The sequence below is a fragment of the Labeo rohita genome, chromosome 24 (assembly GCF_022985175.1).
Source record: "Labeo rohita strain BAU-BD-2019 chromosome 24, IGBB_LRoh.1.0, whole genome shotgun sequence".
In the NCBI taxonomy this organism is placed as follows: domain Eukaryota; kingdom Metazoa; phylum Chordata; class Actinopteri; order Cypriniformes; family Cyprinidae; genus Labeo; species Labeo rohita.
In genome coordinates this window covers 7,143,959-7,169,658 of record NC_066892.1, presented here as the reverse complement: position 1 = coordinate 7,169,658, position 25,700 = coordinate 7,143,959, and the positions used below count along the sequence as shown (strand labels likewise).

The 25,700-nt window shown below is 32.0% G+C and overlaps 2 protein-coding genes across 4 annotated transcripts; both read left to right on the top strand.

Moving 5' to 3' along the window:
• The first annotated feature begins 1,694 nt into the window (after positions 1-1,694).
• On the top strand, positions 1,695-6,768 carry cremb (cAMP responsive element modulator b). 2 transcript variants are annotated; one of them, XM_051097889.1, is made up of 3 exons: positions 1,695-1,852; positions 5,096-5,240; positions 6,072-6,768. In XM_051097889.1, exons 1-3 carry the CDS (start codon positions 1,777-1,779, stop codon positions 6,220-6,222), a joined length of 372 nt encoding a protein of 123 aa, XP_050953846.1. In that variant the 5' UTR covers positions 1,695-1,776; the 3' UTR covers positions 6,223-6,768. The 2 variants fall into 2 exon arrangements, with proteins under 2 accessions (XP_050953846.1, XP_050953847.1); XM_051097890.1 differs by having other exon boundaries at positions 5,695-6,207.
• Positions 6,769-7,791: 1,023 nt separating this feature from the next.
• On the top strand, positions 7,792-25,630 carry cpne3 (copine III). Of its 2 annotated transcripts, XM_051097887.1 has the most exons (17): positions 7,792-8,092; positions 10,945-11,085; positions 11,178-11,357; positions 11,473-11,547; positions 13,091-13,162; positions 13,249-13,329; positions 13,432-13,521; positions 16,054-16,152; positions 16,241-16,327; positions 16,428-16,487; positions 18,035-18,168; positions 18,256-18,310; positions 18,392-18,443; positions 18,526-18,659; positions 18,734-18,970; positions 22,224-22,338; positions 24,359-24,405. In XM_051097887.1, exons 2-16 carry the CDS (start codon positions 10,954-10,956, stop codon positions 22,332-22,334), a joined length of 1,599 nt encoding a protein of 532 aa, XP_050953844.1. In that variant the 5' UTR covers positions 7,792-8,092; positions 10,945-10,953; the 3' UTR covers positions 22,335-22,338; positions 24,359-24,405. The 2 variants fall into 2 exon arrangements, with proteins under 2 accessions (XP_050953844.1, XP_050953843.1); XM_051097886.1 differs by lacking the exon at positions 22,224-22,338 and having other exon boundaries at positions 7,802-8,092; positions 24,359-25,630.
• The last annotated feature ends 70 nt before the right edge of the window (positions 25,631-25,700 follow it).

The window sequence follows — 25,700 nt, the reverse complement described above, 5'->3', positions numbered from 1 at the left end:
TGACTTTTGTTTTGTTATTCTGAAGTCTCTATCAACCAGAGCGGCGGTGTCCAGTTTATCCCCTGCCAGCAGAGATATGAAACCTTCACTTCCTGGCCTGGGTCTCCCATAATGCAGTATGCTGTACAATCCAGCAATGGCACTTACATTGTGTCTGAAAATAATGACCAAGGTAATGACATCACCATTTGAGTTATTTATTTGGATACACTCTCATTTGATAAAATACCATATAAAAGTGAATACTAAGCATTTTTCAAATCTACATTTTAAATAAACATTGAACATTAGTTTTTTTGGTCACTTTTTGCCCCAAAATAAGAAATTAAGACCATTAGGATTATTTTTGTTTGCATTTGACATTGTATTCATGATAAATAACAAGGGTTAGTTCATCCAATAATGAAAATTCAAAAAGTTTTCTCATAGCCTCATGGACTGTTTTAACAATGTTTTTACTACCTTTTTGGACCTGGGAATGTTTTGGTTGCATTGCTGTCTATGCAGGGTCAGAAAGCTATCATATTTCATCCAGAATTTGTGTTCTGAAGATGAACGAAGGTCTTACAGGTTTGGAACGACATGAGAGAGAGTAATTAATGAAAGAATTTTCATTTTTGGGTGAACTAACCCTTTAAGCAATGAGATTTTTGTTCATTGCAGTAAAGGAATTCTTGTGAAGAAAATGTGTGAAATGCAAAATGCATGAAATTACCATTTAAAAAGAATGTTCTTCATTATTTTTTATATACACTACCATTAAAATGACATTTGTAATGTTTTAGAAAGTAGTTTGTGCACACCAAGGCTACATTTAATCTGAAATAAAGTAAAAACAGTAATAATTCAGTAATAATAAAACATTTAAATAATTGATCATTTAAATAATTTAAAATAGCTGTTTTCTATTTAAATATATTCTAGAATGTAATTTATTCTTACGATGCAAAGCTGAATTTTCATCATCATTACTCCAGTCTTCAGTGTCACATAATCTTTCAGAAATCATTCTAATATGCTGATTTGTTGCTCAAGAAACATTTCTTCTTTTTATTAATGTTGAAAACAGTTCCACCACTTAACATTTTTGTGGAAACTGTGATATATTTACATTTTTTTCACGATTGTTTGATGCAAATATTCATTAGTTTTAAAAAAGTATTAAAGGAGAAGTCCACTTCCTAAACAAAGATTCACGTACAATGTACTCACCCCATTGTCATCCAAGATGTTCATGTCTTTCTCTCTTCAGTCGTAAAGAAATTTTTTTTTTTTGAGGAAAACATTTCAGCATTTTTCTTTATATAATGGCCTGATATGGTGCCCCGATTTTGAACTTCCAAAATGCAGTTCAAATGCATTTGAATGGTAGTTTAATTTCTTTATTTTTGAGTTAAAAGTGACCTGTATACGTTCCTGACAATTTTCATGCAATTCACAGCCTACCAGAAAGCTCATTTGTTTTGATTTGAAGACTTGAAAAGCTCCAAAAACAATATGACATGACATGTACATAATGCATCTTTTATTTGAAATCATAATAGAAAAGAAAATCTAAGGACAGTCTAAGCTTTTAAGCATAAAAACTGCCTTCTGTAGTCTGCTTTGGTCCGGCTTGCTGTCTGATGTGTGAATGACGGCAGAGGGGGGTGGGGAGAGGGAGGGCTGGCTCCGCTAGCCACTGCGATACTGACATCAGGAGGCTAATGATGTCATAGTGATGTCAATGGCCCAGACAGTGACTGCACGCTTAGCTTGTGGCTTGGGCAGCATTGCATGCTGACAGCAGAGAGAGACAGACAAGCTTTCAGCTCACTATACATGGCTGTGACTGGAGATGAGACAGAATCAGGTACGTCTGCTGTTTCCTGTGGTTCTTCTGTGGTTTTCAGCATGGTTAACTTGCTTTAAAGATCGCGTTAGTTCATTTTGGTTGTTTTAGAATTTGATTGTGTAGTTTTAAATTTAAACCAACAGTGTTCAGAGAGTATTAACGGAGAAATAACGTTTAAAATGTTTAAACAAAACTTTGAAGTTTTGGTAGAGACACACAGAGATAGTGCTACGCATTTGTATCGATTCTGTTAGCTCGTTATATTCTTGCGGTGAATCATCTCTGCAGCGTGCAACAGGCTGAAAGAATGAAATGTTCACATTTTTTGCTTCCTGTTGAGTCCCTCTGCAGCTCTCGTTCATTTCTTTCAGCACCTCTGTCGCTCTCTCTCTCTGAAACGCGTGAATGCGCTGCCCACTCACAGTGCAGCTGACGTCATGTTGTTTCCTGGAATTGGACACCAGCAGGGAAATGTAAATGCTGAACAGCAAATAAGATGTACATTGACGTCAGTTCAGAGTCATGCTGTGATTACAGGCAGCTCCTTTTGCGAGAGCAAGACTACCAGATTAATCATCTATCATAATGCGCTGCGGTCTCCACGGAGACAAAGAGAAAGAGAATCAGGCACATGTGAAGAAATGCTGCTGTGCATTTTTTCAGTGTTTATGAGATTTGTAAAATGATTCCACTTGTTTCAGTGAAGAAAGCTCAAAAAGTAAGAACAGTTTTGTAATTGTGACCACATAGTTTGCAGCTACTACGGGAAATTGAATCACTTTGTTTTCATCAGAGCATTTCACACTGCACAAATAAGTTGGTGTGCAATACAGTAGAGTAGATCTGTGTATAATATTCCACTGTGCCATGCTCAGAGGTCACACAGTGTTTTTGCTGATCTCCAGTGGGTATTAATTCACCGCCTTTGGTCCTTGCAGACATTTGATTCATTTGATCTTTAGGCCTGTTTAGTAACATGGTGATATTCATGGACTCATGACATCAGACTTCTGAATGAACTCCATGCCAGTATAATCTGTTTCATTCATTATAGTTATGCATATGTGTATTTGCATACTCAAATATCAGTGTCATCTCAGATTAACCTCTCTAATTATATGTTTACTGACTCTCAACCATAATGACGTCTAAACGTCACCACTAGTTTCCTTGTGAAGTGTGTAATTGTGTTGTTACGTGGTGGATTTGACTGAACTGGCCAACTATTTTCAGTACAGATTATAGTTTTCTGAAAATGTTGTTTACCAGCAGTATCAGTGTGTTTCAGAAAAGCAATAAGCATTAAATTACTTTTATATGATGTTCATATTAGGCCTCAATCCAAAACACCTGGGGTTGGAAATTAATCTCAAAATTCCAGGCTGGTCCTTTAATATAGAAAAAGAAAATATTATAATAAGATAAATCCTAGTCAGAATAATAGTCCCCTTCAAGATGTCAAGGACATTAAGTCATTTATCTCTGGCTCACATAAATGACATGTTTACTGAAGGCTGCTAAGAGTTCTTTCTTTCCCTGTTAAAAAAAAAACAGCATATGATGGCATGGCAGCTGGTGACCAGTTTAGGACCAGCACATGACCATGTTAAACCAGCTTGTGACTCACTTAGGACCATTTTATGACCAGTAAATGACCATCTTAAACCAGCTCATGACTAGCTTATGACCATCTCCAACCAGTTTATGTCCATCTTAGGACCAGCACATGACCATCTTAAACCATCTCATGACCAGCTCAAAGCAGCTCATGACCATCATAGGACCAGCACATGACCATCTTAACCCAGCTCATGACAAGTTTAAACCAGCTTATGATTATCTTAGGACCAGCATATGGCCGTCTTAAAACCAGCTCATGAGTGTAGGACCATCCTGCCATGTTTCAAAACATACCTAACCAGCATATGCTGTTTTTTTCAACAGGTGTCTTTCTTTCTTTCTTTCAGTTAGATTGTTAGCATTAAGTCAATGTCTTGGTCCCAAAATGGCACCAAAAAGCTTTTGGACACTTATTTTTGTTAAAAATACTGTTTGATAAAAGTCATAACAATAACCACAATATCGCACTTCCTCTAAATGTCACTGATTAAATATTGTGGGTGCAGTGCTCTTTCTTTCTTTGCTGAAAAACAGCATATAATAGCTAGGTATGTCTTGAAGCATGGCAGCTGGTTTGAGGTGGTTTAAGCTTGTCCTTAGTTGGTCATGGGCTGTTTTAAGCAGGTCCTGAGCTTGTTATAAGCTGGTTACGAGTTGGTCCAGGAGCTAGTTGATTAGGACCAGTACATGACCAGCTTAAACCAGTTTATGACCATCTTAGGACCAACTCAAACCAGCTCATGACCAGTTTAGGACCAGCACATGACCAGCTCAAACCAGCTTGTGACCATCTTAGAACCAGCAGATGACCATTTTAGGACCAGTTTAAACCAGCTCATGACCATCTTAGGACCATCACACGACCAGCTCAAACTACCTCATGACCATCTTATGACCAGCACATGACCAGCTTAGGACCAGCACATGACCAGCTCAAACCAGCTCATGACCAGCTTAGGACCAGCACATGACCATCTTAAACTAGCTCATGACCATCTTAGGACCATCACACGACCATCTTAAACCAGCTCATGACCAGGTTAGGACCAGCACATGACCAGCTCAAACCAGCTCATGACCATCTTAGGACCAGTACATGACCAACTCATACCAGCTCATGACTATCTTAGGACCAGCACATGACCAGCTTAGGACCAGCACATGGCCAACTTAAACCAGCTCATGACCACCTACGGACCAGCTTAAACCAGCTCAAACCAGCTGCCAAGCTTCAAAACATACCTAAGCAGCATATGCTGTTTTTTTCAACAGGGGTTTTTGTTGTTTGATAAAAGCCATAACAATAACCACAATATTGCACTTCCTCTAAATGTTACTGATTAAATATTGTAGGCACAGTGCTCAACAACAAAGATGACCAGGGATCAATATGAGAGAGTTTTATACAACTCTTTTGTCAAGAAAATTTGAAATTATAACTATTAAAATACAGCATTTTTGTAGTAGGATCAATTAAAACATTGTTGAATCTAAACTAATGGCCTGGAGTGGACCAGCAGAAAAAAAATCCTTGTTACCTGTGATGGAAACACAAAATATGCAGTTAATATTCTGTAAAATAATGTTATTGAAAAGGCCGAGAACTGTTCCACTGTAAACTAATGGGTTGTGTTTTTGCAGCCACCACTGGAGGTATGTCCGCATATCAGATTTCCTCTCCTGGACTTTCCCAGGCAATGGACGGCTCACCCGGCTCTCTGCCAAGCCCTCAGCAGCTGACTGAGGAAGCATCACGCAAGAGGGAACTCCGGCTGATGAAAAACAGGTAATGCCCAGCCGCCCTTCCCCATTCCAGAATCACCACTCCATTCTGTAGCCTAAGAGCATGAAATCTTTATAACAGCGCATTCCAGTTTTCCCCTTAGTTCTTTCTTTCATTTTTTTCTTCAGCTGCATTCATTCGTCTGCTTGTAATCTTTCCTCTTGCCTATCGCTGCATCATGCTTAAGTATAAAAATGACGTCTCAGTGAGTGGAGCATGTGCTAAAAGCTTTCTTTGTTTCACAACGATGCTTTGAATGAAAAATCTCAGCTTGTGGAATCATTTGCATTGTACGTGCAACTGAAAAACCACGTAACTCAGGTTTTCCTGGTTCGGACTTGCCATTACAAGCTTGCCATGGTGATCTTCTGCAGTTCTAACTTGCATGGGACCTGTAAACACAATCTGAAGATTTACAGTATTCACACTCACAGAGCTTCTCTGTTGTTGCTTCCAGGGAAGCTGCCCGGGAATGTCGCCGGAAGAAGAAAGAATATGTCAAATGTCTCGAGAACCGAGTCGCTGTGCTTGAAAAACAAAACAAGACACTTATTGAAGAACTCAAGGCTCTTAAAGACCTATACTGTCACAAAACCGAATAACAACAGTCCGTTACAAAGCAAAACACAAAGGACTATACCGTTTACAGAGCAAACGCGCTTTTCACGTAATGTCTAGCCACCGCTCGTAATAATCGGATAAGCTGACAGATGCATGGTTGTGTCGTCCCGCGAGCGAAAGATGGTGACGTGTGCATGTGTGTATGCTGGAGGCCCGAGCTCTCCAGAGCCAGTCAATGTGGTGTGTTGCCCGTGTTGCTTGTGCTTTTTGCAGGACGGCGGCCAAAGAGTACAGACGCAGGAAGAAGGACTATGTGCGGAGCTTAGAGAGGCGCATCGCCGTCATTGAAAACCAGAAGCAGAAAATGCTAGAAGAGCTGGACAGTCTAAGGCAAATGTGCGCTGGAAAGTCTGATTCCTTTTAGACTGCTGCTATCTGTTTTGATTCTGTCTTACTGTAAAATTTTGTTGTCATATGTGTGTTTTATATCTTCTGTGAAAATTCAACAGTAGACCAGCACTGCCTATGCTCGTTAGGCTTTTTTGAAGCTTTTGTATCGACAATTGGATTATATATTTCAAATGAAAGACTTTAAGAGAAATATTTAATTTAATATCAAAGAACCGCTAATATGAGTCATTCACAAACACACCAGCTCCAAAACGGATATGAATATAGATACTGTATATATTTACTGTAATAAATATAGGATAAACAGGTATGTATGTTGTATAGATGAACAGTGTTTTTGTGTCTAAGATATATTAATCCAAAGTTCAGTCTTAAAAAATGTAACTAAATATACCAAATCTTATAACAAAGATGAAATATTGTTTGTAACAAATATATTCTTGAATCCTCCTTGGTGGTTTTTCAAGTGGCACAGTCTGTCAGAGTTTCCATTGAGACTATCAGCACAGTTTTATGTTTATCTTTAGCTTTTGTTTAAATAAATTAAGCTAGATCTTAATTTGATGGCGTTGTTGTTGCTTTTTATGACGAGAGATTTGTATGGAAATGTTTCACAGTGTAGTTATATAATGTAAGAACATTATATAATATAATATACTCACATAACATCAATTAGTTGATTGCAACAGAATACATATTTATATATATATATATATATATATAGTGTATATACACTACCAGTCAAAAGTAGCCTGCATTTATTATAATTATTAAAATACAGCAAAAGCAGTAATATTGTAAAATCTTTTTATTTACAAAAACTGCTTTCTATTTGAACATATTTTAAAATGTAATTCTATTTGATCGATAGAAAGATCCAAAAATTAGCATTCATCTCAAATAAAAAGGGTTTGTAACATTATACACTATACCATTCAAAAGCTTGGAGTTAGTATAATTTAGTACTATTATTATAATTTATTTATTTTTTGGGGGAAAGAAATTATAGAAATGAATACTATATATAGCAAGGATGATGATAAAGACATTATAATGTCACAAAAGATTTCTATTTCAGATAAATGCTGTTCTTCTGACCTTTCTATTCTTCAAAGAAACCCGGAAAAAAATCAACTTAGTTGTTTTCAACATAATAATATTAATAATAAATGTGTTTGAGCAGCAAATCAGAATATTAGAATGATTTCTGAATGATCATGTGACCGCTACAAATTCAGCTTTAAAATCACAGAAATAAATTGTATTTTAAAATATATTCAAATAGAAAACAGTGTTTTTAAATAGTAAAATATTTCAGAATTTTACTGTTTTGCTGTAGGAGAAAATTCTATAAAAATCATAAAAAACACAAATCTTATTGTTCGGAAACGTTTTGACTGGTTGATTTATATTGTACATGGTTGTACTGGTTGATTTATTATATGTACATCCGGTTACTAAAATAAAACATTTTATACATTGTTTAGATTAACCATATGTTCATTCAAGTATTGTAATTTAACAAATAACTTCGAAATGTTCAAAATAAAATTGACAGATACAATTTAATAACCGCAACAAACAATCTTTGTATTTGTGTGTAGTAGAGACACTCCCACTGGCTGTGGCTGTCATAGTAGTTTCCAAATCCACTGCGCATGCGCAGTATACATTCAGAGGGGCGACGCAACGGTCCTACTCGTACAAGAACAGATCAAAACAGACGCTTTACTTAAGATTCTGTGCACTCGGTTTCTATTTCTCACCACATTTATATAAGAGCAAGTTTCACGACATCCAGGAGACTGAAACACAAGGAAAAAGAAACCAGACTAAACCGAAACTAGTAACACATTTACGCAGTCACACGCCAGCTACTCAAGGTACGTTGTTCAGACTATTTTTATGGTGCAAAATCGAGATTCTAACTTTACAGTGTTGCTGTAGTTGACGTAAGTATTTCCATAGCTGTGTGAGTATAGCATAGCGTCATGGTGATGACGTCACGGTAATAAATAAGGATGTGGCATGCTGAACTTTGGGTAAATTTCCGTGTTTTCCACATGTTTCTTAAATGCAAAAGAAAAAGGATTAAAGTTAAGCTAAAATGTTTATGCATAGGTTAATGCTAATAATATTTTATAGTACTGTGTTATTTATTATTGGCTATTTGTTTGTTACTACAGCTAAAAAAAAAGTACCAGGGTAATACCATGTTTCTTTTGGATATGTACCAGATATTCTGGGAAATACCTTGGAGTTTATATACACACCATGGTATACAAATAGGCCATTTAGTATTTAGTATACTGTATAAGAAAACATTGTGTTATATCACAATTTAACACTACTTTCAGTAATGGTAAATAACTTAAATAAATGCCATTTCATTTAATAACTACCTATTAAGTCTTTGAAATCTATGTTCAGAGATCTGACATGTGATGACAGCACTGATATTAAGTCAGGTTTTCCATTAAACAGCCTCCATTGTTCCTCCCACACAAAATTGCACAGTGACTCCTCACACACCTCCTCTCATGCTCAAGGTTTCTTTTTAAATTACTGTAGCCTACAGCTTATTCTGCTCACATACACACACACACCCTACTCCATGCAAACAACACCTGTCAATCACACTACTGTATAATTCACCCTTAAATAAGATTATACACTAAAATATGTTTTATTATGATTATATGCATATACAAAGTATAACTGGTTAGGCAGTTAAATAAACTGATATATTGTAATGATAACACTTTACAGTAAGCTTCCATTTGTTCACATTAGTCAACATGAACTAACAATGAAAGATACTTCTAAAGAAGTTAGTTATTGTTAATTGTAACGTTTACTAATATGTTATTCAAATCAAATCAAAACGTAAATCTGCTAACATTATTTAATCAACCTTAGATAACATTACTAAAATTAATGAGATTAATAAGTACTGTATCAGTAGTTAATGCATTAACTAATGCTAACTAATACGATTTATATTATAACTAATACGAAGTAAATTACGTTGTAACTGCATTTTTTTTTAGTTCATTCCAGATGATGTAATGTTGCAGCAAGAAATTACGTTAAACTGTTCTGTATAAAAATATATAATGTAGAGAAAATACAAAAACATACCACATAGTGTCTAAATAAAATAGCTGTATATATATATATATATATATATATATATATATATATGTATGCTACTTTAAATACATTAATTGCTTTAGAGAGACTTGAGTAATCTGTCTGAACAGTTATGTTGCAACTAGTTGTAAAGTGACTAAAGATGGCAAAATAGAGTTGTTTGCAATTGTTAGTTCATATTAAACAACTATTTAAAATGAAACAACATTACAAACATTCAATACATTCATTATTGATTCTAAACGAAACACACATTGTCTTTCTATAACTACAGAACCGGTTGGGTTTAGTCAGAATGTGTTCTGACAAGTTAGGCTAATTAAACAAATAAGCAGCGTGGGAAACTAAAACATACTCATTCACAGTATTTTTAACCAGTCTATGTGCTAACGACTAGCTCTAAGAAATTAATTCAGATATATATCTGTATACACTGCCAGTCAAAAGTTTTTGAACAGTAAGTTTTTTTAATGTTTTTTTAAAGAAGTCTGTTTTGGTCACCAAGCCTGCATTTATTTGATCCAAAAGATGGCAAAAACAGTAAAATTTTGAAATATTTTTATTATTTAAAATAACTCTTTTCCATTTGAATATATTTTTAAAATGTAATTTATTCCTGTGATTTCATAGCTGAATTTTTAGCGTCGTTACTCTAGTCACATGATCCTTCAGAAATCGTTCTAATATTCTGATTTGCTTCTCAAAAAACATTTACTATTATGTTAAAAACAGCTGAGTAGAATTTTTTCAGGTCTCTTTGTTGAATAGAAAGTTCAGAAATACAGTGTTTATCTGAAATAGAAATCTTTTGTAACATTATAAATGTCTTTATCATCACTTTTGTTCACTTTAAACCATCCTTGCTAAATAAAAGTATTAATTTCTAACATTTCTTTCCCCCCAAAAAACAATTATTCTGACTCCAAGCTTTTGAATGGTATCATTTATAATGTCACAAAAGCTTTTTGTTTCAGATAAATGATCTTATATTCATTAAAGAGTCCTGAAAAAATGTTTTAAATATTGATAATAATAATAATAATAATAATAAATGTTTCTTGAACAGCAAATCAGCATATTAGAATGATTTCTGAAGGATCATGTGACACTGAAGACTGGAGTAATGATGCTGAAAATTCAGCTTTGATCACAGGAATAAATTACATTTAAAAATATATTCAAATAAAAAGCAGTTATTTTAAATGGTAAAAGTATTTCAGAATTTTACTGCTTTTGCAGTACTTAGGATCAAATAAATGCAGGCTTGGTGAGCAGAAGAGACGTCTTTAAAAAACATTACACTTTTGACTGTATATATAATCTGTGTATATATATATATCTATATATGTGTATGTATATCTGTATATATAAGTACATATTACAGTTTGGCCTATTTAAATAGTTGTTACACAAACCACACCATGCAGTGTTAACAAGTGTGAAGAGAAATGCAGAAACCACTGGCTTGTTTCTAGTAAGACTGTCTGCCAGTTTGTGACATAGAAAATGCAGTTACCTCAAATGTTTTCATCTCTCACGGCACATTCTTCGAAGTTTCCATGTAATGTTTCCATGTAAACAGATCAGTCCAATGGCAACGTCATGTGTGACCAAGGTGGAGCTGACAGTCTCCTGTGAAAACCTGCTGGATATGGATGTGGGGTCTAAATCTGACCCGCTGTGTGTCCTGCTCATGAACACGTCAGGAAACCAGTGGTTTGAGGTCAGTTCAGTTGTTGTTTGTTGTTTTAAATAGTTCAAATAGCTATGTGAATGCCTATGCATATTTGGTAATCTGAATGCTTTGTCTCATAGGTCGACCGCACCGAGAGAGTTAAGAACTGCTTAAGCCCAAAATTTGCTAAGAAGTTTGTCGTCGATTACTACTTCGAGCTCGTTCAGAAACTCAGATTTGGCCTTTATGATATTGACAATAAAACCGTTGATTTGAGCGATGATGACTTCCTGGGCGAATTCGAGTGCTCGTTGGGTCAGGTAAGACAACTGTAGATTCAAAACATCTATGTTTTGAAGTCATTTTTCCTCCTTCCTGACATTGTCTGATGTGTGTGTGTTTTTTTTTTGTTTTTTTTTATATATTTCTACGCAGATTGTTTCCAGTAGCAAGTTGACGAGACCTTTGGTGCTGAAGAACAAGAGACCTGCAGGAAAGGGAACGATTACGGTGAATGTCCATGATATTTTACGTCGTATTTACTTTAGATGTGGTTGCTAGAGAATAAGATTTTTTCCATAAAGTTGTTTTGGCATAAAAAACATCCTATTATAATGTCTGGCATCATTAAGATTTTTAATGTTTTTTAGTGAAGACTTTTCTTCTCATCAAGGCTGTATTCATTTGATCAAAAATACAGAAAAAACAGTAATATTGTGAAATATTATTGCAATTTCTAATATCGGTTTTCTATTTTAATATACTTTAAAATAGAATTTATTTCTGTGATGCAGCGCTGAATTTTCATCTGCCATTACTCCAGTCTTCAGTGTCACATGATCCTTCAGAAATCATTCTAATATGCTGATTTATTATCAATGTTGAATTGTGCTGGTTAATATTTTTTTGGAAGCTGTGATACTGTTTTCTTTGATTTTTTTGATTAATAAATTATAAAAAGAACAGCATTTATTCCAAATAGAAATCTTTTATAACAAAGTCTTTACTATGACTTTTTATGCATTTAACACATCCTTCCTGATTAAAAGTATTAATTTATTTTAAAAAATAGAAAGAAAAAATGTACTGACCCCAAACTTTTTAGTAGTATATTGTAACACAAATTTTTAAAATTTAATTTTAAATAACCCCCTTTTTTTTTTACTTTTTATTTATCAACAAAAAATATTAAGCAGCACAACTGTTTCCAAATTGATTATAAATCAGCATATTAAAATGATTTTTGAAGGATCATGTGACACTGAAGACTGGAGTAATGATGCTGAAAATTCAAAGTAATAAATGCTATTTTAAATTATATTAAAATAGAAAACCACTATTTTAAATTGCAATAATATTTCACAATTTTACAGTTTTTTTCTGTATTTTTTAATCAAATAAATGCTTGACGAGCATAAGACACTTCTTTGACATCATTAAAAATCTTACTGATCCCCAAATTTTGAATGGCACTGTATATATAATACAGTTAAAAATGTAGGGCTTTAAAGTCTCTTATTTTTACCAAGGCTGTATTTATTTGGTCAAACATACAGTAAAAGCAGTGAAAATGTAAAATATTATTGCAATTTAAAATAACTGTTTTCTTTTTAAATATGTTTTAAAATGTAATTTATTCCTACGATGCAATGCTGAACTTTCAGCATCATTACGCCAGTCTTCAGTGTCACATGATCCTTTAGAAATCATTCTAATATGCTTATTTGCTCAAGAAACATTTATTACCAGTGTTAAAAACAGTTGAAACGTTGAAAACATAGTGTTGCTTAATATTTTTGATGAACAGTGATGCATTTGAAAAGCATTTGTTCGAAATAGAAATAGAAATATTTGATAACCTTCATTTTTGATCAATTTAATACATCCTTGGTCAATAAAAGTGTTAATTTCTTGTTTAAAAAGTCATACTAGCCTCAAGTTAGGAAACAATATGATATTGTGTGAGGTCAACAAACCTGGAACTACTTTACAGATGCACAGTTATAAATATTCTGATTAGAATCAAGACTTTGTATGTTTATATTCACTTCAGATCAGTGCAGAGGAAATCAAGGACAACAGAGTTGTGAATTTTGAGATGGAGGCCAGAAAACTGGATAAGAAGGTAAGACGTGAGATGTGAGTTTGTGAGTTTGCTGTACTTTTAAACCGTCAAATGCATTCAGTGTCTAAATTTGGGTTCCCTTGCAGGATTTATTTGGAAAATCAGACCCCTACCTGGAATTTTACAGGCAGACGGAAACAGGCTGGCAGCTTGCTCACAGAACTGAGGTGCATTGTTTGTCGTGTTTGTATGTAGATGTAGAGCTTTGGCTCTCTGAATTTTTGTTGTTAATGTTGATGGTTAAAGTTAATGGTTATCTTTTATACCAGGTGGTGAAGAACAACTTGAATCCTTGCTGGAGGCCTTTTAAAATCCCTCTACGATCTCTCTGTGCAGGAGACATGGAGAAACCAATCAAGGTAGTGTCTGGGTTCATTGGTTGTTCTAAAAGTTATTTCACAACCTTAAAAAGCTTTTTGTTGCTAACATAAGTGTCATATAAAATGTTGGCCTCTTGGATTAACAGTCTGTAATTGTTCTGGCTTGACTGTAGAGGATGTAAAACTCGGTCAGAGGGTGTTTGGTGGCTTACAATCAGTGTTTATAACTGTGATTTTTCTTGCAAAAGCATCTTAAAAGGAACTGTCTGGAAAAAAGCAGGTATTTTTCGTCAGAACGGCTGTTTCATTTGTAAATGTGTGTTTGTCTCTGAATAGCTGCTGGTTTGTCCTTCATAGATCAGTAGACGGGAGCTATTCTGTCAAACTGTTGTTTCCTGAATGAGGTCATTTCAACCCTTTTCATGTGTTGAACTCTTTAGCTAGTAGGGTCTTTCTGAGGAAACGGTGGTGTTTGTATCTGTGCATTTTAAATCCTCAAATTTTCATTTGAAAGTTAATGCCGAACTTTAAAGAAACCTTATTAAACAATAAATAAAGGTGAATTAATAAGGCTAAAAGTGAAATAATGGGGTTGATCACAAAGTGGATGGACTGGAAAAAGCATTGTTTAAAAAAAACAAAAAAGCAAAAAGCATTTCAGTTCTTGAAAAATTAAAATGTAATGATGATAAATGTGGCATGCAAATTTGCTAAACAAAATTAGTTTAATAGAATATGTAAAATTATAAAATACATCTATAACGTAAACATATTGTAATATTATTAAAATAGTAAAAATTAAATTGAATTTATTTTTAAATTTAAATTGAAAATAAATGATCACTTTTAAATTGAATAGAGTGCGTTGGTATATAAATGTTTTTTACTTATAATTTTATTTTGTATTGCAGATTAAACAGTAAATCAAATAAAATTAGTTCAGAATACTGTTACTGTTTTAAATTGCATATTATTATTAAATTGTACATTATTAATTGTCATAATTTAAATGTTTAATTTCACCTATAAAATTATATATATTTTTTATTTATTTTGTATTGCATATTAAACAGAGTTACTGTACATCAAATAAGTTCAGAATACTGTTAATTACTTTGTTTCAGCAATAAATCATTGAATACAAATAAACATTTTTAACTTTCATTTTAATTTTTAAATTGTACATTATTAATTGTAATAATTAAAATCATTTATGTCATCATTTGTATTTTATATTAAACAGTTACTGTAAATCAGATAAAATAAGTTATTTAAATTGTTTATTTTTATATTTTTTTATTTATTTTGTATTACATATTAAACAGAGTTTCTTTAAATAAAATAAAATAAGTTCAGAATACTGTTAATTATTTTAGTAGCAGGTCATAGAACACAAATGAAATTTGTTAACTTGTGTATTATTTTTAATTATTATTTGTACATTATTAATTGTAATAATTTAAATGATTTATTTTACTTATAAAATTATATATATTTTATTTATTTTGTATTACATATTAAATAGTTACTATAAATCAAATAAAATAAGTTATTTAAATGTTTTATTTTACTTATAAAATTATATTTTTTAATTGATTTTGTATTACATATTAAACAGAGTTACTGTAAATTAAATAAAATAAGTTTAGAATACTGTTAATTACTGTATTTCAGTAGTACATCATGAAATACAAAAGAAATATTTTAACTTGTATATTATTTTTAAATTGTACATTATTAATTGTAATTATTTAAATGTTATATTTTAGTATAAAATAATATATTTGTATTTATTTTGCATTACATATTAAACAGAGTTGCTGTAAATCAAATAAAATAATTTCAGAATACTGTTAATTACTCTATTTCAGTAGTATGTTAGGGAATGCAAATGAAAATGTTAAATTGTATATTTTTTTTTATTGTATATTATTAATTGTAATTATTTAAATGTTTTATTTAATAAAATGACATTTTTTATTTATTTTGCATTGCATTTTAACCAAAGTTGCTGTAAATTAAGTTCAGTGTACTATTACTTACTGTATTTCAGTACTAAGTACAAATGGAAATGTTAAGTTATACATAATAAATTGTCATTTTTAAATGATTTATTTAACTTAAAACGTTTTTATTGCTTCTGCATTACACAAAAAACAAAATTAATTAAAATAAAATAATAGAACTGAGTTCAGAATGCTAATAATTACTGTATTTCAAATTATACTGTTTTCTCAGAAAGACTCGCTGACCTAGTGGAGGATTCAGAGAACACACTGTTGCTAGAATGTTCTTAGACAACAGGTTTCTTCTAACCTTATGAAACCAGTGGGAAGTTGCAGGGCGTCCTACATCTTTCATCTCTCCACTCATTTAGAGTTCTCCTGTTTGCTGTGCTGTTTTAGTGGTGTCTTACTAATTTTTGAATGAAGAGACCCATACACCTGTGCTATGGTTCTTCATTTTGGAGGAATTTTTTGCATGACTTCTTTAAATTCCCCTCTCTTTTACCCTCCAATCTCATTCACTTCAGGTCACTTCATGCTGTATTTTTCAACCCTCTTTATTTAGGTTGAATGTTACGATTATGACAACGATGGATCTCATGATTTGATAGGGATTTTTGAGACCAATATGAAGCGCCTGCAGGATGCTTCCCGCACCGCTCCGGTGAGATGATTGTCAACACTCTTTTGATTTCAATATCTGATGAATGTGTAAATGTTTCTGAACTAAAGAGCTGATTTGTGTCCTGCAGGCCGAGTTTGAGTGCATAAACAGTAAGAAGAAACAGAAGAAGAAAAATTATAAGAACTCTGGAGTCGTGAGTGTGAAAGTTTGTCAGGTACTGTGTCACATAAACACACTCATCTGGTTTTATTGTCAACATGCAACATTAAGCCCAATGCAAACATTTCGGGAAATGGTTGTGTTTGCCATCTCAGATTACTAGGGAATACACCTTTCTGGACTACATCATGGGAGGCTGCCAAATAAATTTTACTGTAAGTCATTAACTATTTATTATTTAACACACACATTTTAATTTTAGGTATTTTTACATGAAATTTTTAAAAATTATTATTTACTTTATTAATGATATATAAAAAGAAAGACATATTTGCATAGAATTATATTATAAAAAATATTCTAAATGTTTTTATATAAAAAAATAATAATACAAAATAATAAATATAAGTAAATAAAACAAATGTTATATTTCTAATAGTAATAAATATGTATTTATTTATTTAATTATTTAATATATAAAAAAGACCTACATATTTGTGTGGAATTATATAAGAATATAGAATATATTATGTCTACATATTGATTAAATTCCATGTTGGAGCAAATATTAAATATATTAAATATAAATAAATAAATATAATAATATATTGTGAAAACAATAAAACAATTATCAATGTATTGTTTTATTATTAAAACAATAATACAATAATAATAGCAAATAGTAAAATAATAATACATTTTAGATTATTAATAAGATTTCTTATTTATGATATATAGACATATTTGCATAGAATTGTAATATAAAAACTGTTCTGTTTTTTTTAATATAAAAATAATAATACAAAATAAATATAAATGAAACAAAATGTTATATTTCTAATATAATTTATATATTTTATTTAATTTAATAAATATAAAAAGACACATATTTCTGTAGCATTATATTTGTTGACAGACTATATTACATCTATATATGAATTAAATTCCATGTTGGAGCAAAGTGTTATAATATATTATAAAAACAATATCAATGTATTATTTTATTATATAAACAATAATACAATGATAATAAATAATAAATACAATTACAGTTTAATTTTAGACATTTTTACATAAATTATTTTTTAATTATTATTTATTTTATTAATGATATATAAAAAGAAAGACATTTGCATAGAATTATATTCTAAAAAATATTCTAAATGTTTTTTTATATAAAATAATAATACAAAATAATAAATATAAATAAATAAAACAAATGTATGTAATGTAAATAAATAAAACATATATGAATTAAATTCCATGTTATAATATATTATAAAAACAATATCAATATATCAATGTATATATAATGTAAATAATAATACAACGATAATAGCAAATAGCAAATAATAAATAAAATAATAAATACATTTGAGATATTTTCATATTTTTTAATTTTTAATTTTTTAATAATATTTTAATTTAATTATTATTATTATTTTATTTATGATCTAAAAAAATACAGACATATAGCATGTATTACATCTCTCTGAATTAAATGTATTCATGTTGGAGCATTATTTCGTAATATATTATAAAATAATATTAATGTGTTATTAATTATAAAGACAATATAATACTAAATAATAAAATACAAAACCTTTTATAGATTTTAATGTAAATTATTTATTTATTTATTATTTAACTTAACTAAAAAGACAGGCATAATTACATATAATTATACTGCATGTATTGTGTCTCTATGAATTATATTCCTTCATGTCATACTCATGTGGTTCACCTCTTCCTTCTCTTCCAGGTGGGCATAGACTTCACAGGGTCCAATGGTGACCCCAGGTCACCTGATTCCTTACATTACATCAGCCCTCAAGGTGTGAACGAATATCTCTCAGCCATCTGGTCAGTTGGCCTTGTGGTCCAGGACTACGACAGGTACAAGGACACCAGGAACATTTTCATTCATCAACTGTTAAATAAAACAAAATCCACAGGTCTAATTCTTTCTTTAATATCCTGTAGTGACAAAATGTTTCCTGCGTTTGGATTTGGTGCTCAGATTCCACCCTCATGGCAGGTAAATATAATTACACCTGCTGTTGTTACAATGACAAACTCCCAGAAGCCAGCATTTATTATCTTTTTTTTTCTTTTCTAGGTGTCTCATGAGTTTCCTCTCAACTTCAATCCCGCAAATCCATTCTGTGCAGGTATGTTATCAGTTTTAACAGTTTCAGCCTGCTTGACAGGAAATGATGTGTATAAACAGGAAGCTGTATTTCTCTTTCATAGGTGTGGAAGGTGTGGTGGAGGCCTACAGGATGTGCCTTCCTCAGGTCAAACTTTACGGGCCCACGAACTTCTCTCCTATTATTAACCACGTGGCTCGTTTCGCACAGCAGGCTTTACAGCAGAACACAGCGTCGGTGAGCTTCAACCCAAACCCAGATATATAATGTATTGATGTTTCATGTTTCTAAATCTGTCCCGTGTTTTTCAGCAATACTTTGTCCTGCTGATTATAACGGACGGAGTGATCACTGACATGGATCAGACGCGTGGAGCTATAGTCGCCGCCTCTCGCTTGCCCATGTCAATCATCATTGTGGGCGTAGGCAAAGCCGACTTCACAGATATGGAGATTCTGGATGGAGATGACGGACGACTGAGGTCTATCACGGGAGAACCGGCCGTACGAGACATTGTGCAGTTCGTGCCCTTCAGAAAGTTCCAGAATGTGAGTGAAAAACCAGTTTGAGGCGTTTAGTAGAACTCATTTGGGCTTGCTCGTGCTTTAACTTTTTTCTTTTTTGGGTCTTTTGCGCTTTCTAAGATCTAAGATTTTGATTTAATTAATTTTGTTGCACTACATACTGAAGAAAAAAGCTATAATCTAATTGGAATATCATGAAGTATCATTCATGCTTGTTTACATGTTTATTTTCTTTCATATAAACATATATCACAGCTATATGTTTATATCAAACATTTTATTTCCATGTTCATGGAGGTCAAAATTAATGATGGGAATTGCAATTTAGTTTACAGTTCAAATCTTCTTGACAATTATGGTAGGGCTGCACAATTAATCAAATTTCTAATCAAGATTACAATAACAGATGCCACAATTATGTAATTGTCCAAAGGAACAATTACAAAAAAAATCCACTGACATTATTCTGCTTTAGTGTTGCACAATTTACCGGTACTTAAAAAGTATTGTGATACCCTGCTTTTAAAAACAGTACAATTCTGCGTTTTTCTAGTACCGGTGCTTTAAGAATGCTTTTTAATAAGAGCCGTATTTCTGCATGTCTGTGACGCGCAGTTTTGTTTGCTACACGCATACGTGTGACGCTTGCAGTGTTTTCAGCCTCTGCCGCATCATTATATGAGTACATGAACACATAAACATAATCTCTAGAACTGCTCTGAGAGTCACTTCATGTGCATTTTACTGTTTCATTTGCGGAAGACTATCGTCATATAATGAAAACCCTAAAGGTCTTCACAGCAACCCGTCAAAGTAAAAGTTCAGTTTAACTTGACAGTCCGAAATATATTAATATATTACTTAATGAAAAGATAGTACTACTACTACTTATAAAAATATTATTAAAACAGTGTTTAAGGAATATTTACCAGAAAAAAATATTTACCATAATTTCTTTACCAGAAAATTGTAAATACACAACACAGTATTTCTGAAAATACATAAATAAATTTAAAAAAAAAAAAAAAAAAAAACTTTAATCAATTCATTCTTTATCAAATTTAATTCTCCTTTATAAATTCATTAGACAAGCTTTTGATTATTAAAATGTAATGAAACGATTAAAATAGAATCTAGAAAATTAATGGAGAACAGAGATTCACAAACAAAACTGAATTTGAGAAAAATAATAAAAAGTATTTCATAGGGCCTTAAAAACATGTAATTTTTGTTGAACTTTTAATAAATTGCTGTTATATATTTTTTTAATGTAACCATTAAAATAGAGTCTAGAAAAAATAAAATAGAATTTAGGAAAAATTAAACATTTCATAGGGCCCTGTTTATTTCATTTGTGTCTTTGTTTTATTGTAGTTGTTTTTTAGTTTGTTACTTGCAATTATAGGTTCTTATTAATAACAAAGATAAAAATGATATAAATTGTTGTTGTAAAATAAAATCGTGCAATCAGATTTGGCTTTATCCTTTAAGCTAACTTACCAATATAGCAAAAATCTCTATATACCTGTAGACTCGGTAGTTGTTCACCATAATCCTGTGTAGTGGCACTAGCATGTGATTATTATTATTTATTTATTTTTTTAAAGGGGGGATGAAATGCTTTGTTTTTTTTAATAGATAAAATAACTATGATCTCCATTTGGATCATCTATTATTAAATTACTTTTCCGATTGTTCTATGTTTTTTTTTTTGTAGTATTGGTTCAGTAGTAGTATCATGATATTTTAGTCAGGTATTGTATCGAAGTCAAAATTTTGGCATTGTGACAACACTATTCTGCTTTCTTAAGATGTGTGGGTGTGGGTGGGTGTGTGTGTGTGTGTGTGCGAGAGAGAGTGCGTGTTATGATTTTTGTCATAATCGTGCAGCCCTAAATTATAGTTCCTTAATGGTTCATTTAACAATTCTTTTAGTTGTTTTGAGACATTTTTGGAAAGTTTCCAGAAGTTCACCAGAAATTTTTGCAACCTATCTTGAATGAATTAAATTTTGCCTTTTTTTTTTTTTTTTTTGGTAGCATAGATATAATTATGTATTACATAACACAATCAAAACAAAGATGTGGTAACAAATTTCATTAATTCATTTTACTTGCTACTGTTACGTAACTACAGCAATCAGTAACCACTTATTTCCATCTCACAAATGAACATAGTGGTTGAAAAGTGAATGACTCAGTAATAACCGTCTCATAGGAGTCATTTATTTCCATTACACTGGTCAGGTTTTATGTTTTTGAATCACTTAAAAATAGCCAGCTCAAAAGAGTCATTTATTCAGGAATAGTTTGGATTACACTGGTCACACAGTATATTTTTAATTAACTAAAAAAAAACAGCTCATTTGTTTTGGAATCAGAGTACATCTGATGTGCAGTATGATTTGCGTTATCAATGCGGTATTGATGTTAATTCAATATACATCGTTGAGTAAAGGCCATGCGTTTATGTGGACACTAAAATATTTATCATTATTTACATATTTTAGTGTGAATGAGCCCTAATGAACATGCGGAAGTTCTTAAAGGGATAGTTCACCCAAAAATGAAAATTACCCCATGATTTACTCATGCTCAAGCCATCCTAGATGTATATGACTTTCTTCTTTCAAATGAATACAATGCAAGTTATATTAAAACATGCCCTGGGTCTTAAAAGCTTTATAATGGCAGTGAATGGGTGTTGAGGTTTTGAAGTCAAATAAAGGGCACCCATCCATCATAGAAACTACTCCACACGGCTCTAGGGGTTTGATAGTGGGTTTCTGAAGCACTCTCTTGTGAACGCACGTATGACAGTTAGCAGAAGCTAGAGATTACGGGTTATAAAGTTTAGAAAAAGTATGTTTTTTTACGCAAACACATTGATTCACTTTCTGAAGGCCTTTATTAACCCCCCAGAGCTGTGTGGAGTACTTTTTATGATGGATGGATGGATGCAATTTATTGAACGTCAAAATCTGAACACCCATTCACTGCCTTTATAAAGCTTGGAAGAGATCCAGGACATTTTTATTTTAACTCTGAATATATTTGTCTAAAAGGAGAAAGTCATAAAAACTTATGATGGCTAGAGAAAAACTTTCATTTTTGGGTGAACTATTTTTTATATTTTTTCTTTATTTATTATGCCAGTAGACACTGAGCAGAGCAGAACACAACCCAAACTTGTATTTACAGTGTTTCAATCCCATATATCTACCGCATGCAATGGCTTGTAGCATCTCACCTGTGCCTTTGTGTCCATTTCATTTCAGGCGCCCAGGGAAATGCTTGCCCAATGTGTACTGGCAGAATTACCACAACAAGTCTCGTCCTACTTCAGATATATAAACCTGCCGCCTCCACATGAGCCAAAACATTCATAGACACGTAGGGCTCTTTTTTTATCTGCACCTGACCCTCTGTCTGAATGATTGTTACCGCTTCACAAAGCATTCAGCTGTCACAGCAGTCATATTCACCTGTTTTATTGACATCGTTGTTGCTGGATTAGTAGTCACGGATGCCATATTTGTCAAACTGTGGCAAAGGAAGATGCTGAATGATGATAAAACTCAAAGTAGGAGGTTTTCCCAAAGCATGATGGAATTATGCTGCATTCATGTCATATCTGAATTATGATACTGAAGTATTTGGACTCCAAAAGTATTCGTTTCTGTATGTTCATAATAGCAAAAATGAATCCATGTCTGTCCGGTAAGTGGCTATATAGCTTTTATTTAAAACCACATTAAAGCATTTTTTTATGGAAGCCCATTTCCGCCCCTGAAAAAAAAAAACTTTTACTTTTTATCTCAGAATTGCATAATACAATCTTGCAATTCTGACTTTTTCTCATAATTCTGAATAAAACTCACAATTCTGACTTTTTTTCAATTTCTGACTATTCTGACGCAATTTTAACTTTTTTGCGTAATTCCAAGTAAAAACTTGCAATTCAGACATTTTCTCGCAATTACGAGTATAAACTCACAATTCTGAGTTTATATATTGGAATTCTGACTTTTTTTCTCATAATTCTGAGTTTATATCTTTTTTCTTGCAATTCTGAGTAAAAATGTACAATTTTTTTCTTGCAATTACAAGTTTCTATCTCGCAATTCAGACTTCTTTCTCACAATTCCAAGTTTATATCTTGCAATTCTGACTGAGTTTATATCTTGAGAATTAGATTTTATGTTTCGAAATTCTGACTTTTTTTCTCGCAATTCTGAGTAAAAATTCACAATTCAGACTTTATTCTCACATTTTAGAGTAAAAACTCACAACTGTAATTTTTTGTCGCAATTCCGATCTTATATCTCAAAATTCTGACTTTTTAATTTAAAAAATTACAATTCTGAAGTTTTCCCGTAATTTAAAATTTATAGCTTGCAATTCTGACTTTTCTCGCAATTCCGAGTTTGTTTTACAATTCTGAATTTTTTCTTGCAGTTCCAAGCTTATATCTTGCAATTTTAACTTTGCAATTGCAAGCTTATATCTTGCAATTTTAACTTCTTGCATTTCTGAGTAAAAATTCACAATTCAGATTTTTTTTTCTCACAATTCCAAGTTTATATCTTGCAATTCTGTCTTTTTTCTCTCGCATTTCTGGGTTTTTTTTCCCAAAATTGTAAGATATAAATTTATTATAAAAGTTATAAAATCCAATTCTAAGGGAATTAAAGACTGATATGTCCACAGAATTGCGCGTGTATATCTTACGATTCTGATTTAATTCGCAAATGTGAGATATAAACTCGCAATTCTGAGAAAAAAGTCACCGTTGTGAGATTAAAAATTGCAATTACCTCTTTTTTCTCTCATTTTTTCTATGCAGTAGCGGAAACTGGCTTCTATATATTTTGATTTATTGGTTTAATAACTAACTAAAATAAGTTTATGTGCTTCAGTTACTAAAACGAAAACTGAAATAAAAATAAATTAAATCTAAAAAAAAATGTTAAAAATAGTAAAAATGACATAAGTGCATGACAAAAATACTAAAATTCTAAAAATAAAAATAATAAAAAAATACCCAAACCATAACTTTGTATAATTATTGTATAATTATATAAATTATATAATCTGTATTGTTATTACAAATTATATTCTCTAAAAATTATAGGTAATATTAACAGTTAAAAACTGCTATTTGTCACAATGATCAAGTGGAAAAAGTCCAAATGTTCATAAAATTATATTCTGACAGAAATAATTGATTTTCAGTTGCTAACTGGTAGCTGACGTGACATGACATGACATGAGTGCAACATACAGTTTATGTTGTCTGCACTGTCTTGTAACTAACACTATGATGCTTAACCCCTCTCACCATTTCCGACCTTCTTCTACTGCTCAAAGTCAGAAATACGATGACTAACTTTTTCTCTTTATCTCTCTTTAGTCTCCTAAAGAGGAGCTTGCTAAGTGTGTTCTGGCGGAGGTTCCTGGTCAGGTCGTCACCTTCTTTAACATGATGAAGCTCCCGCCTCTGAAGTCAAACACTCCAGTTGCCGCTCCAAATGAGCAGACACAGAACTGATGGACCTGTTTCCTTCCTTCATACTGCATGCAACCCCACAACTGGACATCACCGTCCTGCTAATCTAACCATAGGCTTTGTTAAACAGATAAACCACTAGATACGTTTGGTTTGTGTTGGTTTAAAATTTCAGTTAATTTGTTTACTTTTTTGATCATTTTGTATTTATTTACATGTTTAATTCTGACAAATGATCTTGCAGTCATCTATTATAGAGCATGTATGGACTCAAGTATCCTACTCTAAATGATCAGTTACTGGAAGAATCCTCCTGAATATTAGACATTTTGAGAGGGATTTTAAGTTTAAAGTCAACATTGTTGGCATTGCAGGTGAGATGACCAAACACAGCAATGGTATGAAGGCATTTTTACATTTATTTTTACATTCATTCCTGCTAACTCCGTACAAAATTGTTTACAGTCAGCATTATCCCATTCATTTTTCATGTCATTATCATTCTTTACGTCTTATAATTTTATATCTGTATATGATCTTTTTTAAATCAGTGCCTCGCAAAATTACATATATGTAATGCATAATGTCAGATTGATCACATTAATGTGTCTGATTGTTTTAAGTTGCATCTTGCATATCATATGGAAGCTTTTTAGATTGCCAAGTTTTATTTTTGACCAGAATGCACATAAAACTGAAGCCACTGCGGAATGGTGCTCAGGTCTCAATCTGTACAGATGAAAGCCATAGTTACTGACATCTGGATCGGTCAGCGATCCTGTTATGTGCCTGAATGCACTATGCATTAATACGATAATAATAATATGCAAAGGTAATCAGCTTTTTGGATCAGTATTAACTGTTTAAGATGCAGAAGAAGTTTGTTTCACATTTAATTACAGGTCTCTAACAGCACATGCTCAACTAGAGCAGAGAAGAATATATTAGATCATCTTATATGTATTTTAAATAAAGCTATTTTGTTTAATCAGATACAGTATGATTATAATGTAACATGACAGCTCAGCCATGTATGATGTGCTTTGCTGATATGTCTTGCATGTGTGCCTGTAGCATGTCTTGTTTCACATACGGTAAATAAAGTACCCAAAAGTGACATTATTTTTTTTGCAATATTATTGAGATGCAATGAATAAAGATGACAATGAAACTGTATATATGAAATATTTTTATTATTTTATGAAAAACATTGACCTATTTACAGTATACAAAGGCCAGGAAACCC